The following is a 15,337-nucleotide window of genomic DNA, read 5'->3' as shown; positions in this document are numbered from 1 at the left end:
GGCAGGGTCCTCTCTAGCCGCCTCTCTCTATGGTGCCGGCTGCTCCCCGGCCGGGCCGGCGCCGGAAGTTGAGGCGAGCTCCTGTCTGGCGGCGCCTCTCTATGGCGGGGCCGGGGCCTGTCGGCAGCGCGGCCGTGGCGGAGGTGCCCGAGGAGGAGCGGCTCTTCCTGCGGCAGCACCCGCTCCTCAGCCTCGTGGAGCCGGGCAAGGTGGGGCTGGAGCCGGGCCGTGCGGGGCTGAGGGGCGCCTGGGGCCGCCCGGTGGGGGGCCATGAGGGGGAGTGGGGGCGCCTCGCTGAGGGGTTCGTGAGGGGATGTCGAGGCCGCGTCCCCTGAGGGGGCGGTGAGGGGGGACAAGGCCGGTTGGTAGCAGGCCGGGGAAGGTGCCCCAGCAGTTGGGCTCGGCCCCGGTGAGCTCCCTGGCCTGGAGGCTTTTCTCCCGCCGTGGAAGTCAGAGGAGGGCTGGGGAGGAGGACGCTGTGGGAGCTTGAGGTCTGTCCTGCCCTCCCCAGCCCTGGGGTAATCCCCTGGGCTTCCCTGACCAGACATCCTTTTTCTTCAGGTGAGATGCAGGCTGACGGGCCACGAGATGCCATGTCGGCTGTCGGAGCTACAGGCTTATACTAATGGCAAGAAGTATCAGCGGCTGATAAAGACAGCCAGAGAGTTTGACTATGGCAAGTTTGAGCCCCATATAGTGCCCAGCACAAAGAATCTGTACGTATTCTTCCTCTTGTGTGTTATGCTTCACACTTAGCTCAATCTCAGACATAAAGTGGTTGACCTTTACAAGTTCTTGAGTCTTTATGGGTTTGGGAGACTGGGAAAGTCTTTATAAAGTATTTATCAACTTTGAGCATAGTGCTTATAAGTGAAAAGTTCTTAAGTAATAGCATACTTAAACTCTGTCGCTGGCTCTTTCTTTCTTTCTTTCTGTGTCTTGTCAGACACCAGCTATTTTGCAAGCTCACTCTCAGACACATCAACAAGTTTCCAGAGCACGTGCTGCGTCACGTCCAAGGGAAGCGCTATCAGAAGGCCCTAAAAACATGTAAGTGGCTTTTCTGAAGATACAACCAGCCAACTTTTTTCCCTGAGCTGTTGAGATTCCAGTAGCTCTACATGAAGGAAGGGGATACGTTTTCTTTAGATTGACAGTAATGTACTGCTGTTGCCATGTGTGCTCCTCAGCCAGGAAGGAAGATCCCAGATATAGGGAGCAATAGGCCTCTAGCAAATCCTTGGAACATCCTTACTTGAGAGGAGCGGTTCTAAAACTTCCCCAGAGAGGGTGGTTCACACGTCCAGCACAGTCTCTGCGTTAACATCTTTCCCATCTTTCATGGTCCATAGTATCGCTGTAGATTACATGAATGTAGAGTTGGAGCTCAAGATACTTTTGAGTTGCATTTCATATAAGCTAGGCTGGAAATGAAAAGGAGTAAGATGACTGGGTAGCCTCGCTAACTGCTGCCCAACCCCTCGCGCTGTTAGATGAGGAGTGCCAGAAGGAAGGAGTGGAGTACATCCCTGCCTGCTTGCGACAGAAGAAGCAGCAGACGCAGCACCCTGATGACCAAATGAACGGGAGCAGGCAGCCTTACAGAAAAGAGGAATTCTGGGAGCCAGAGTCCAGCAACGAGGACGGAGAGGAGACGGACGACAGCATGAGTGACCTGTACCCACGTGAGTAAGAACGTTGGTATCGTCTATGTCCTGAAGGGAGTTTGTTGGCTCATTTTCTCCTGACTTCTTTTTACTGCTCCCTGCTGCTCGCGTGCTGGAGGCATGTGACTTCCATCCGGTTGGGTGTTCTTGGGTTTCAGAAAAGCTTGCCACTGCCAAATAAGAAATAGCAGTTATCACTGAGTAATAACCAGCACTGGATCACAAGAGGTGTGAGGGGAGGGATGCAAGATCCACTGGGATTTGCTGCTATAGGTCTCTCTACGGCAAGGGCTCCTGTCTGATAGGAGCTGGTCAGGCCGTTCTGCTGACGAACACCTGGAGACGCTGCCTCGCTGTAGGAGAGCGGGGACAGGACTGCCTGCGCTGAACAGTTCCCAGAACGGGGCTAGTGAGAGCACCAGGCACGCTTCTAAAACACCAGTGTGTTTATTTCCCAAGTATTTCAGTAGTGACACATATATGCTCGGAGACTGGAAGCAGCTTGGCAAATCACCTTTAAGGTGCCCTTAAGTAAAGTTAGGGGGAGACAGAGCCTATCTGCACAGGGAACTGATCCTGAGCTAAATCTTTGTGTTGTAGCTCTACTCTTCCCAGAAAAAAGCCCAGCAGCTCCACAAACCACAAAGGGCAGCGATGACTTTGCAACAGACAGTGAGGATGAGGGGGCCAAGCAGAATGGCGATGTGAACGGAGAGGATGGTGGAAGAATGGATGTCAGCAGAGCAGTTGGCAACAAAAGGGGAAAGGTGGGAGTCACGCTGCTGCGTGCAGCAACAGGGGAACGTGGAACCGGGATCCCATCCTGTAGGTGTTTGTCTGATCTATTCCTGTCTGAGAACCAGCAGAAGGTGCAGAGCTGTTCAGGAGAATAGACTTTCCCCATGTGCCAGCCACTGACTCGCATCCCGAGGTGTGAATTACTACCAGTAAATGTTTATCCTGTCTGCTCTAACTAGGGATGTTCCTGCCTGTATAAATAGCTCATCTTTGATAGAATCCTGCTGCATGCTCTCTTTAACAGGGAAACTGAAGTGTGTCTTGTGGGTTCTATAATCTTCCTCCCCATAAACACACAGATGCTAGTTAAACCCTTTTGAAGTCACAGGGTCCTTCTAGACCCTTTTTCTGCCTCTTCTGAGGAGCTGGCCAGGTCCTGCCTTCCAGGACATACCCTGATCCTTCTCTGTTTGGGAAGCAGGCAGATAGTACATACATAAAGACAGATAAACCTTTAACTGTCTAAGGCAGCCCCTGAGGAAGGGGCTGGATCCTCTATAACTGTATCAAACTGGAAGGTTAAGGCTGGATGAAGTTCAGGCTCATTTCTACAGGGAGACCATCACTGCTTGTACCTAATGAAACCCTGTGCCCGTCAGAGCAAGGAATGCTAACTTGCAGGACAGGGCAAGGAGACATCCTGGCTGGTTCTGTCACCAGGGCTGTGCTTGTTCTGTCTCTGTTGGTAAAGGAGACCCCACTCAGTTTCTCTTTAAGCTCTCTTGGGCAGGGCTGGATTTGGGGTTTGGAAATCAGCTGATTAACTTTCTTTTTTTTCTCTACAGAAACAGTCAGGTCCTTTAAAGAAGAAATTCAAGAGTCACCATCGAAAGCCCAAGAACTCCAAGAAAGCAACCAACGGCAAATAAATTTTATGCTAAATATGTGGCCTGAAGCCTGTTGTATAACAACTCTAGAGGTGTTTGCCTATTCAGTTAACTGTTACAGAGAGGGGAAGAGGGGGGTGGAATCAAGTTGTATTTAACAGCCTCAAGCCACCCCCCACCACCAAGGGAAGGATGACTGCTGCCATCAAGTACAGGCAGCGCAGTGCTTGGACCTCTTTACGGAAAGATGATTTTCAGTAGGTGGGAGAGAAAGCACACAAGACCACTAACCAGCACATCCTGGTAGCCTATCTGTGGAGTGTCACCAGTCACACACGCCAAGTGGATACAAAGATGCCATTGTTTTATTTTGATTGTTTCCAAAAATCAAAACATTTTCAAACACAACTAAGGTACAAAATACAGCATAAAATGAGAATTTATACTCATTTCTTTTTCCACATAGAAAGCAAAAATATATTCAGAATGAATTCCAGAACACTTTGCAGAGCCAATTGATAGCTGACATCCTGCTTGTGAGAGCTTCTCAGCCACGGGGAGAGGTCACTGTATTTTTGGGAGATGCATGAATACAGCAGTGTATGTATGAAAGCAGAATCTTCTGCATCAGGACTCACAGTTAGTAAGTCTGCATATTGCGCTGTCTAGAAATATCTTATAATGCCCTCCACCTAACTGTACCCCTTCAGTACCAAAACATTTCTGCTGCAAGGGACAGTATCAGTTCCTTTTCTGGGGTCTTTTGTTGGAAAGGGGACTTGATTTTCACAGAGGAAACTGGTTGATATTTCAGACTAGTCCATCATCCAGCTCCTTAGTTAGGACACAAAGAAGTTGAGAAAGCCAACTTAAGGGCTACTTACAGGAGTTGTTTCTATCATTCCGTTTATAAATACTATGAACACCACCAGCAGTTATCTGAGAATGGCTGCCTTGATGTAGTCTAAAACTGTTCTAGGACCTGCAGTGAAATTGAGCAAAAGGATCCTGCGCTGCACATCTGTAACTGAAAGGACCACTTTGTTTTGCTGTGAAGAGACGGGCACATTGAACACTTGAGGTGAAAACTTCTCTTGCAAAAACCATTTAAAAAGAAAGCCTTCTATGTGACCTGAATGTAAATGCTGGCTTCCCCTCCCATCTACCCCCACATACCAATTCGTTGCCTTCAGCAGCAGCACATCTTGCTATTACACAGGCTCTTTTCCCCTTAAGATGATGAAATCACTGGCTTAACATTCAACAGTGCTCTTCTACTTGTCACCAGTTCTTTCAGCCTGGTTTTCTCTCCTAAAAATGCAACCGTTAAGCTGAACTGTCCAGGTTAGTGTCCTTACCAGGAGACCCTGGTAAATAGCTCCTGCTGGAGGCGTTCAGCTGAATTACTCCTTGAACAAACAGTTGAGCAGCTTTCTCAAGGGAGACAACAGTGCAAGGAATCAGTGTAACCTTAGCAAGTTGGCAGGGCTCACGCTTTCTATAATTCTTTCATAATCTAGTGAAACAGGTTCACCTAGTTGACTAGCAGAGGACAAAACGCCTCCTCTGAGCAGCACTAAGCATGTTCACAGCAGAGAGGCTGTGGCACTGAGAGGTGAAAACAGGGCCTTCCTCTCTCCTCACCATTATGCTGAGGAGTTCTTCTCTGAACATGCAAGTTACATCCCTGGCTGCTTATTCACTGCACAGGCTTCGCACTTGCATTCTTCAGCTATAACTGTTTGCATACAGAGTTGAGAACTGGGGCTATGGCAGCACACAGCTGACTTCATGTTTCCTCCCTGCACACCTCAGGTGTGGCCTGAGATGGCAGAGAGAAGGGGCTGTACTGGACAGTTCAGCACCCCAGCTCTTCCGCTGTTCAGTCAACTGGGACTTTCACAGCTGAGACTGACAGAAGTGAATCTAAGAAGCAAAGACTACAGCTTAGAAGATTGACTGCTCTCATCTTGCATGTACTGAGTGCAAGGAAAAGGGGAGTTTCTGTAATTCTGAAGACACTTTCACCAATAACCTGCCATTCAGATATGAATTTGGGGCATATATGGATGGAAGCTGGTTAATAGCAGAAAGGAGCTTTTATTATGGAACCTGCAGCACAACTTGACTCCCTTCTTGGGAATTCAGGAGGGGCAGCTTTGGGGAAAGAATGCTAAATAGAGTTCTTTTGGCACAGAATTTTAACAGAATGCAACATTCCGTCTCTTCAGGAGTATCTCCCCACCTTCCTTCTTGAAATCTGATTACCCATACAGGATTCCTGATTAGCAATACAGGATTCTCCCTTGTTCCCCTCAAGAGCAGAACTGGGACATGTTAGAAAACCCTCTCCCTTTTCTTACCTAGAGGGGGGTACAACTACTTTCAGGGTTTTCTTTTTGCCTTCTATTTGGGGGCAGGACAGACCTCCCCTCTTGTTAAACAAAATGGAACTACAGGCCTCTGAGCAGCAAAATAACAGTGATTTTTTTTTATGCTGCTTTCCACCTTGATAAGCAATGCTATAACCAGCAATGGAACTCCTTATGCACAAGACAGTTTTGATGAGGGTGAGAAAGGGGATCCACTTTTTTAGTTATAGCTAGAACCCAACAACAGCACACTGAATGATACAGCTGCATCTGCTCACAGTACTTCAAATTTTAAAACATTGCTGACATTAAAGACAGCAACTGTTCTACTGCAACTCACTGAAGCATCAGCAAAATGCAGGTTCCTTGGGTTAGTTCCAAATCTAGGAAGTTAGAGTAAGCCTAGGCAACATTCCTTGAAGAAACAGGATTTTATCTATTATCTTACTGGTGCCACTGTAAATCAAATTCAAAACATCTGTGCCTTTAATAGGAAGGGGGCATGTATGTGTAAAATGCTGGCAGTTTTTGTTGAATCCATAGAGAATCAGTTCTGGACTTAATATGTTATGTCCCAAGAAGTGTCGCTATTCCTGTTACCACTCTTTTTTCTTCTCATCCATGGAGACTCCACCAGGGCCCAGTGCAACCACGAGGAGGAGCCCTCCAATTACAGACATGGTCTGGAAGAAATCATATTTGAGGAAGTCGTGCATGGGCTTGTAGGCTGGGACGGTCCAGAAGGCATTGAAGTAGATGTTGATGCCAAACAGCCAGATGACTAGAGTCAAGGCAGCCAGCTTAGTCTTGAAGCCAATTGCCACCAAGATAATCAGGGCTGTGCCCACAATGTTCTGCAGAATCTGCAAGGATAGAAACCCACAAGCTTACATATAGGTCTTAAAATAGATACACAAACAGCAGAACAGAGCATGGATAAGTCCAGCAGAACAAGTTGTCATGGCATGGATGATTTAATAACTTTGCTAAATATTAATTCTACTAAAAATAGACTTAAATGATAAGCATTGAGTAGGTCCTGCAGCCAATCTGGAGTTGGTACTATATTCTAGTTCCTTAACTCATACTTTTATACTCAAATACTTACAGAAAAGAAGTTCATATCAAAATGTAGCAGTGTCATGAACATGAGCACCAGCAGCACACGGCCCCCCAGCTGCATGTACTGCTTGGGAGAGCTTTCCCGCATGGTAGGGACACCAGCAAACATGCTCTTCCCCTCTGAGCGCGACTCAGCCAAAAGCAGCAGCAAGCCTCCCCCAAGGGCAAGGTTCCTACAGAAAGATAGAAATGGAGAAAAAAAAAAAGCAGTTTATTACAGTTTGCACTGATCTATAGATTTAAAGTCTTATCTGACAATTTGAACTCAGTAAGAATCTGCATGCTAGTGAAGAGTGACCTACTCTGCACCTTGCAATGCATGTCCACATTAGACTTCACAGCTGAAACAGCAGCATTGTACACAACAACAATTTACACAAGCCTGTGTAGACACATACAGCCTGCCAGAGAAGTCCGGCACCCACAGCTCAGGCACAGTTGCTTAGCATCTGTTACAGCATGAATTTAGTTGTGTTGAAGTTATTCTGTACCTCAGGTTTAGCCACATAGGCCAAAGTAGTTCAGAGGTTGCTTTGAGAAAACAGAACAGCAGTACTGCTAGAAGTAGTTACACATTTACAGGGTTGTAGTAAGGCCAGAGTATAGTTCCTGTGCTGCCCCCTGCCCTCCCCTCAGAGGAGTGGGGTGAAAAGGCGACAGACAGCCATCGCAGGATTTGACAAGAAAGCTCACGTTTAAGAACCCTGTCTTCTACTTAGAGAATGTGTTAGAGATTTAAAATCCTAGAAACTACTCCAATATCTACATGCTTTAGTTTTCTTGGGAAATGGCTTCAGTCATGCATAAGCACAGTTGCAGTTTTAGCCATTTAGGAAATAGCAGCAGCTTACTGATCCAGTCTAGACAGTTGTTTGAGTTCTCAGCAAGGAGGTTAGTAGCAGAAGCACTTAAGATCCTAGTGGGTTAGGATTAGTCTTTCCTTTCTACAGCACCGAGCCTGCTGTCTATGGTTTAACACAGACTGTATGGATTTTAAGTGCTGTCATTTCTTGTTTAATGTAAATGCATCATTTATAAAATCTTTCTAGTAAATACTATGTACAAAGATAATTTCCTTTGTCAGAGTGGCAGCGACAGACAACAGTTTTCATTCTGTTTTGGTAAAAACTGTATGAAGTAGACATACCTCATCAAGAACTTCAGGTCCCATAGAATGCTGTATGCAATAGTCTAGGCAAAGAAGACGACAGATTAAAACACCATATAAATTACACTGAAGTTCTGAATTTATGTTATGATCTCAAGCCTGTACTATCCATAGCAGAAGTCAATTAGAAGTATATTATACTGAAGGAAACAAGGTAGGTTACATCAATGTGGTCCAATGAGTCAGTGTAAAACAGGGAATAGAAGCCAGAATTTTACTTGTGCTTTAGCCCCAACAAAAATTCATTGGTTTTGAACAGGAAGGATGCTACTAGCTAGGATCCTTCATGATGGGGACAGTCCTTTATAAAAGCCATGTGCTGAAGGCCAAAGCAACTGCAAGTTCCACATTTGGCATGTTACTGACATACAGGTAAACTGCAAGTTACTGCTGCTAAATTGGTCAAGGTCAAGTATTGAATCACCATCTCCAGCTGACTAATTGCAATTATAGCCAAGGATCTATTGGGCACATCAGAAGAACAGAAGCAGCAAAATAATTCAATGCCATTGAGGACTGGCACTAGGCCAGGGTGGAAAAAAATTCCAGGGTTGTGAGTGGTATTTAAATATGTTGGCAGTACTGGGGCTAAGAGAGGAGATTTGAAAGATACGGTTTAGAAGGGCTGAAGACTTAAGCCTCCTACCTGTAATGCTATAATTCCAAACAGTCCAAAGCAGGCATATTGCACAAAGTTCCTACTCAGCACCAGGATACAGCCGCCTGAGTTGGGGAAATTGAACACAGTTACACTTCTGGCTTGCACGGGAAAAGATGCTGCAGGAATGCTAACTTGTTTTGAACTGAGCAGACTGATTTCTTTCAACTGTGCCACAGAGAACATCAGGCAGGAAATTTTAATGGCACATTGGCACAAATCACTTTGAGAACAAGAAGTTTTAGTACATTTTAAAATATTTTATAATCCCAGAAGTAGCTTTTATTTTACAGAGGGTAAGCACATGCTGAATGCAGTCCCCAATGCACAGCACTGTACAGCAGCTATCAGTGTTAAAGCATTAGAAGAAGTTAAAAGAAACTTGACTCATCATGGATTTTCCTTTTTTTTTTTTAATGAGATAACAGTTAGGGCAAACATGCTGCACTCCTTTTCCTTGAAAGCTTTTGTTTTATATCCTTCCTTAAGTCTTCTGTCACAAAGCACTGACAGCCTTTGCCACTTCAACAGGAGGACTGGCAACTACATTAAATTAAGCTGACTCTCTACACAAAAATATGAGGGTAAAAACCCCAGACACAAGGCAAGAAATTGGCAGAGCAATCAAGAACAGCAGATCAGGGACATAAACAAAATAATTTTACTTCTGTCCATTTCTGATACCCTAAGTCCACCTAGCACACAGAGAAGCTCTGCTTCTGGGATTATTTTGATTCCTGGGCTTTGAAAGTCTGACACAGGCACCTCTCAGGCTTAAGTGTACCAGCTGCAGGATAAGACTTTGCCATTGAGATTAATACCCATAAAAACAGCAGGCTGAGAAAGTCTTAACACTGCCCTGTTTAAGAAAATATTAGTATTTCATTTAGAGAATTCAGGGGGTGTGGTATGTGTTTATAGATGCATGTACAGAACTGAAAACAGATTGTCCTAATGGATTCTTGGCATCTGACTCAGAGGTAGTGTGTCACAAGGAATTCTCTACGACTACTTCCAGAAAGGCTGAAGCAGGTCAATTAAGAGTTCTTTTCATTCAGCCCATGTAGTACTATCAGTTTTAAGCTGTCAACAGCTGTTGAGAAATCAGTGAGGCATCCTGTGCTTACAGGATTCACAGTGCTTACATGAGCCAGGGTGGTGGATACACCGGAGCGCTGTGGCATCCACCTTAACAGCCTTAGAGCCACTTACTCAGCTGTCCGAAGAGATTTATGAACACAAAGATGGAGGCCAGGAAATAGCCACAGTTCCATGTGCCATCAATGTAATCCCTCTGTTCACTCCACTGGAACCACATGCGGATGCCATCCTCCAGGAAGGTGCTGATCAGGCACAGGCGGGCCACGTGAGGGAGGTACTGCTTCGTCACCCTCAGGAACTGCATGGGCAGACAGCATCGTTAGCAGGGAAGGAAGGCAAGGTGATACTCAAAGGCATAACAGATTCATGCACTCTACAGACTCTGAGGTCAGCAGTTCTCATCCACACAGGGTCATCAACATCTAGAGAAAAACACATACTTGGGACTTGGATTTAATTAAATTCTTCTCCCCTCCAGTTTGAGGACGCTTGGGAGCAGTGGGGGAAACCTGTTGTCATGCTCCACCCAAAGAGCATTTTGGACGAGGACTTGGAGAAAAGCAGAATCCAGCAGCACCTTTCTATGTAAGAAGAACTGTGTTTTGATGGAGCTCTTACTAGATGGAGGCTGACCTTGGTTTTAGTTTGTCTATCTCAGAGTTTCATGTTACAGCTCAACTATCAGATAGCCAGGAGCTGAAAGGGCAATCCTACTTCCACCCACATGCTCAGGCACTCAACACCCTGTAACAACCTGATTCAGGGAGTCAGGCTGACAGAAGACTAATTCTGTACAAATTAAAAAACAGTAATAAGCTTTCTGCCAAGCTACTTCCCTCTAACAGCTCAGAAAAGCAACAGTGCAAAGCATGTGTACTTGTGTAGCAGCAGCAGCTGTTAGATCAGCATAGCCATTGCATGAAATTGCATCCTCTATGCAAGTAGTTTCTACTTCCATTACATATAGAAAATGTAGAATTCCATTACACATAGAAACATAGTTTCTACTTCCATTACAAATAGCATCCGTCTGCAGAAAGAAAACTGGCACTTGTATGTACAATTCAGTGTAGTAAAAAGGAAATTATATCATGCAACAGATGCCAAGCCTTAGTTCTTGGGAATGCAAGATGTATCTGGTCCCACATACCCCTTCATCCTGCAAACTCACTGGTTAGTTTGCTCTACAATTACAATAATTATAAAGGAACAATACAGAATTGCCAAGCAGGATCTAGACTAGCATGCTCTATAGGACTGTGAGGTGCACAGGAAAAGTTACTGCCTCTGGATTATGACAAGTGCTTAACTGTCACCCAGTTTCCTAAACAGCACTGGTTATTACCTAATGGAGAGACTTCCGCTAGGATTTGCAGCATCACTCCAAATGCAAGCTAGCACCTGGCTGGCCCATTTCATGCCCAGGTTCAGCTTAGCCAGATCACCAGAAGGACACATTTGGAGTCAGTGTATGCTACTGTTTGAGCAAGTGCAATCTAGTAAGAAACAAATGTAAACTTAATCTAAAACTAACTACAAGATTATCCAGCAGGTTTCTACCTTCAGATGACAGGAGCAGTTTGGGCAGGTTGATGCTTGTGAAAGTAAATGCCCATGCCACAAGCCTTCACGCAGAACTGCCAGACTCTGCAGAGATCCCTGCGTTAGAACTAGGAGGAGGAGCCATTTAACAAAACCCCATTATCCCACACAGAGTTCGATGTGTTGTAAGGCACATTGATTCATACAGTTTATGCAATATTAGAATACTTCAAGCATGAAAAGGGGTGGGGAAACCCACATGAGTATAGGTGTCTTCTAGACAGCATTGAACTATGTTATAAAATTGGACAGAAGAGACACAAACCTTTTCTTTCATAATTCAGTATTTACATTGACTTCAGTTAGACAATACAGCTGACTGGTTTCTTTCTGGGCAGAATCTTTTTTTTTTTTTAAAGTTCTGGCAGCATTGCATGCTTTCTGTACATATGGGAGCATGGAGAAAGACTAAAGCCATTCCTGAAAGTTTCTTGTTGCCACAGTAATTAGTAAATACTAAAGGCTGTTCCAAATCCTATGCAAATGACAAACCTTGCTTACTGTGTAACTGAAGATTATCACAAGAATAAAAATCCAGCAAACATGCTTAATAGTTAATGTTGGAACAAACTACACTAGTTGCACTGCATGCATCCAGAGTCTAAGGGTCAAGCTTCAAGTTAATCAAGTGCATTTTAAGTGCAGCTGTACTCTGACTCAGGGCTGCCACTTCAGGCTTTTTTTAAGCCATGTCACCAGTTGGATGAATGAGTCAGAAGAAAATTTGTGATCTTTGTCACTGAATGAGACACACATCTTGGTTTACAGCTTTCCTCTCTCCTGGATTTCACTATGCCTTTGGGCAAACTTGCTGAGGAACACTAGGGTAGAGTTGTTTTGGAAATACTACAAAACAAAGTCATTTGCACAGTAAGTCTGCCTTGTCAAGATGCAGAACAAGCAACTTTGGTCTAGAAGGAAATGAAAGAGGACAAGTGCTGGGCATCTGTAAGAAAAGGAAAAAAACCACTGCTGTGGAAAGGCTGAAAAAAGAAGCAAACATTAGAGAGGATATCTGCCTCCAGGCCTCATCTTTGCTGTTTTGAAGTGGGTCATGTGAGCTGATCTCATCTTCCCCTTCCCTGAAACAAAACAACTGCCACCAGTCCAGGTGAACAAGGCAAGAAGGCATTTAACATTTACCTGTTCTTGTGGCATATAGAGGGAATTTAACGCTATCTGTTAAACATGAGCGCACACATCCAATCAGCTTAAGACAAGTCAGAAAGACCAAAGCCTAAGGCGCTGCAGTGCTAAGCAACCTTATCATGACACACATCATCTTTGGACATCCAAAACTCACGTAGCTGCATTTACTTAGCTACGCACAAGTTGAAACCCCTGTACACAGCAAGCTTAAAGTAAAAAAGCTTCAGAAACAGGCTATATGAACAAAAATCCAAGCCAAAAGAACAGCTAGCCATGGAGATCCAAAGAGAAAGGAAGAAAACAGTTGTATAATAACCACAAGAAAAGAACATAACAGACAGCAAGTGATTTTAGGATTAGAGGATTCAAGTACACATTGCCTAAGTAACTTAACTAAGGACAGAGTAACTTAGAAGAAACAGATCTCTAGAAGTGGGACTGAACTAATAGTACCAGACACCCTGGTTTTGTCCCCACACATCCCTAGCAACATGTGGCCCAAATGCTGGGCCCCAAGACCACTTCCTACTTCCTTTATGATTCACACAGATGAAAGCAGCACATATGGGAAACTTGGTAGCTGCAGTCAATAAACATATCCAGCTAAGACATGGGACTTGAAACGCACACTCCACTAAGCACAATACATGTAAGCCAAAACAAAACTGTTGAGATTGATGGAGGCGGCAGTGTTAAACTCATGACATCAAGTAATTGGATGGCTTATTCTGCAATGGGCTTTGCATCCACTGTTCTTAGCACATACTCCCTCCTTGCAAGAGGCAAAACATCTTGAGGAAAGACAACAAAATGTTAAAGTAAAACTATTTTAAAAAAGAACAGCTGGTTCTGTGCTGGCAGCCAAGTTGCTAACAGACACCAGAGGGGTTTTGTGTTGCCACTTCCCCCTCTAACAGGATTAGAAAGGCAAAGATAGATTTAAGTGCTCCTCTTAGTTTAACAAGCAAAGATGCACAAGAGGATCCAGGGATCCGCAAGTCAAATCTCTGCTCAAAACCCACTTTTTCAAAAGGGGGCTTGAAATATTCCAACCCATAAAGAGGCCTGACCAAAGAGAGGTAGTAAAGTGATTCTGTCTTGACCCTCACCTTGCTTTCCAAACTATATCCCACCTTCAACAGTCTCAAATTTGTTACAAATCCAGTCCATTTTGTTAAAAGTGTACATACCATAGCATAATTACAGGTATTTTAAGACCAATACACAGCCAGAAGTTGGGAATTTTTGCTGTCACCTACGTATATTCTGCCCAAACACACAAGCCTTTTCTGTGTGCGTTCATGTGTGTCTTCTTGGATCAGGGAAGTTGCGATCATGGCGATGAATGGCAGTCTGCTAATCTACACAGAAAGCCCTTTGGTGGGCTGCACAGCATTATTAGCCTAGAGCTTCTGAGAGAAGCATATTCCAAATATCTAGCTTGTATTCATTTAAGGGATTACTTTGTTCTGGGAGGACAGAGACCTCTAGCAGCCTGCGACACCAGTGATCTTTTCTGGAACAGGATGCTCAATCCTCTGGCAGACAGAAAAAAATCACCTCCTTTCACCAACCTGTGTATCTCCACTTAAGGAGATCCCACCTGATAATCATTAGGACAGTAACACCCATCACACCGGGCTAATCGATGTCTACAAGTTATTTGTGAAAACTGGGAACAGAGGCTTTCCTGCTTATTTCAAAAACAAGAAGAGAGCTCTGACCCACAAGAACATTGCCAGCAGTCTTAATCAGGTTTTTAATTGCAGGAAAATTTCTCATGATAATGCATTTCACTCCTAAAGTGTGCTTTATACCAATTCCCTTTTCTAAAAGGCTATTTATTAATCAAATCTTTAAAGTGGGATTTTACTCATGTATCACATTTTGCTATCTCTCTTCATGGGAAGATTCTTTCCCAGCCTAACTAGAATAGGCTATTTGGCTTATAACAATGAAGGATCACTGGACTAACATGACTACTTCACTAAGAGAGTTTCCAAATTCAGCTTTTTAATAAAAAACACAAAAAAGTTCAGACTAGCAATGAAATGTTTTCTTCTCGCTTCTGTTTTTGGCAAAATAGGATACAGAGATGTTATAATTAGCTGAACAACGTGCATCAGCATTTATGTTGGAAAATTAAATAAAACTCCCAGAGTCTGGCTCTCCCTTAGAGTCCTTTCACTGCAGTACAATGACTCAATAGTCTCCTTGCATTTTTTGTCCATAATTTTTTTTCAGAACAGCAGAAATACCAGGCACCCACATTCCTAAAGATTATTACAGACACCGGAAAAGTTGCTTGAGATCTGCTCCCTCTTATGGGGATTACAGAGGAGAGAAAACCAGTTCTATAACCCTAAACAATCAGTACAGGCCCCAGATACAGCTATTTTCAGTATGATAATGTCAGCAGTACATGGTGACTGCAATGAAGGCTTCGTATGTAATATTTTAACAAGACTCACTAAAAAAGGGCTTAACTTCTGACTATGTAAGTTATTTAATTAATAACATTGGGCTGGTGTTATGGGCGTTAAACACAAACCAACCCATAAAGCCTGTAGCTGGGCATCATTCTGAACCAAGATCCTGATTTCCTTGCACTGTGTATCACCTAGATTTTAAGAACCCTTAACAGCTTTTCCCACCCTCCCCAATATCTAATAAGTTGCCTTCTCTGAAATCAACAGGACCACCCCCCAACACCCACTGAGTAGCTGTCTCCTCCGCTGCAGTCCTTGGAAACTGCTAACAGCTCAGAGCAGAACAGCTCACCAGCTGTACTGTCCACCTGCAGGCTACAAACTCATGCTACAGCCAAGCTAAACGAATGACTAGTTCTCATCACAAGTGATCCCATCACCAGC

The 15,337-nt window shown here is 44.3% G+C and overlaps 2 protein-coding genes across 2 annotated transcripts in view; one reads left to right on the top strand and one right to left on the bottom strand.

Moving 5' to 3' along the window:
* The first annotated feature begins 29 nt into the window (after nt 1-29).
* On the top strand, nt 30-3,349 carry SURF2 (surfeit 2). The gene is made up of 6 exons (XM_072882711.1): nt 30-209; nt 562-716; nt 947-1,050; nt 1,494-1,685; nt 2,268-2,434; nt 3,251-3,349. Exons 1-6 carry the CDS (start codon nt 30-32, stop codon nt 3,332-3,334), a joined length of 882 nt encoding a protein of 293 aa, XP_072738812.1. The 3' UTR covers nt 3,335-3,349.
* A 286-nt stretch (nt 3,350-3,635) lies between these two features.
* The window catches only part of SURF4 (surfeit 4), a 14,194-nt gene continuing 2,492 nt past the window's right edge, over nt 3,636-15,337 (bottom strand). The window contains exons 2-6 of the mRNA XM_072882713.1: nt 9,825-10,011; nt 8,601-8,677; nt 7,934-7,977; nt 6,773-6,959; nt 3,636-6,527 (exon numbers count right to left, since the gene is read on the bottom strand). Coding sequence (XP_072738814.1) covers nt 6,261-6,527; nt 6,773-6,959; nt 7,934-7,977; nt 8,601-8,677; nt 9,825-10,011 — 762 coding nt within the window. The 3' untranslated portion in view covers nt 3,636-6,260. The remainder of the gene's footprint in view (nt 6,528-6,772; nt 6,960-7,933; nt 7,978-8,600; nt 8,678-9,824; nt 10,012-15,337) is intronic.

This window comes from Ciconia boyciana, chromosome 18 (assembly GCF_034638445.1).
Source record: "Ciconia boyciana chromosome 18, ASM3463844v1, whole genome shotgun sequence".
Classification (NCBI taxonomy): Eukaryota; Metazoa; Chordata; class Aves; order Ciconiiformes; family Ciconiidae; genus Ciconia; species Ciconia boyciana.
Note: the sequence above shows the minus strand (reverse complement) of the source record. Positions and strands in the feature narration are given on the sequence as shown.

What these genes read in the sequence shown, in the direction of transcription:
- SURF2 (XM_072882711.1), top strand. Translation starts at nt 30, where the DNA reads ATGGTGCCGGCTGCTCCCCGGCCGGGCCGGCGCCGGAAGTTGAGGCGA. An exon ending in GTGCCCAGCACAAAGAATCT is followed by an intron (nt 717 to 946) that starts GTACGTATTCTT and finishes GTGTCTTGTCAG; the next exon opens with ACACCAGCTATTTTGCAAGC. An exon ending in TTGGCAACAAAAGGGGAAAG is followed by an intron (nt 2,435 to 3,250) that starts GTGGGAGTCACG and finishes TTTTCTCTACAG; the next exon opens with AAACAGTCAGGTCCTTTAAA.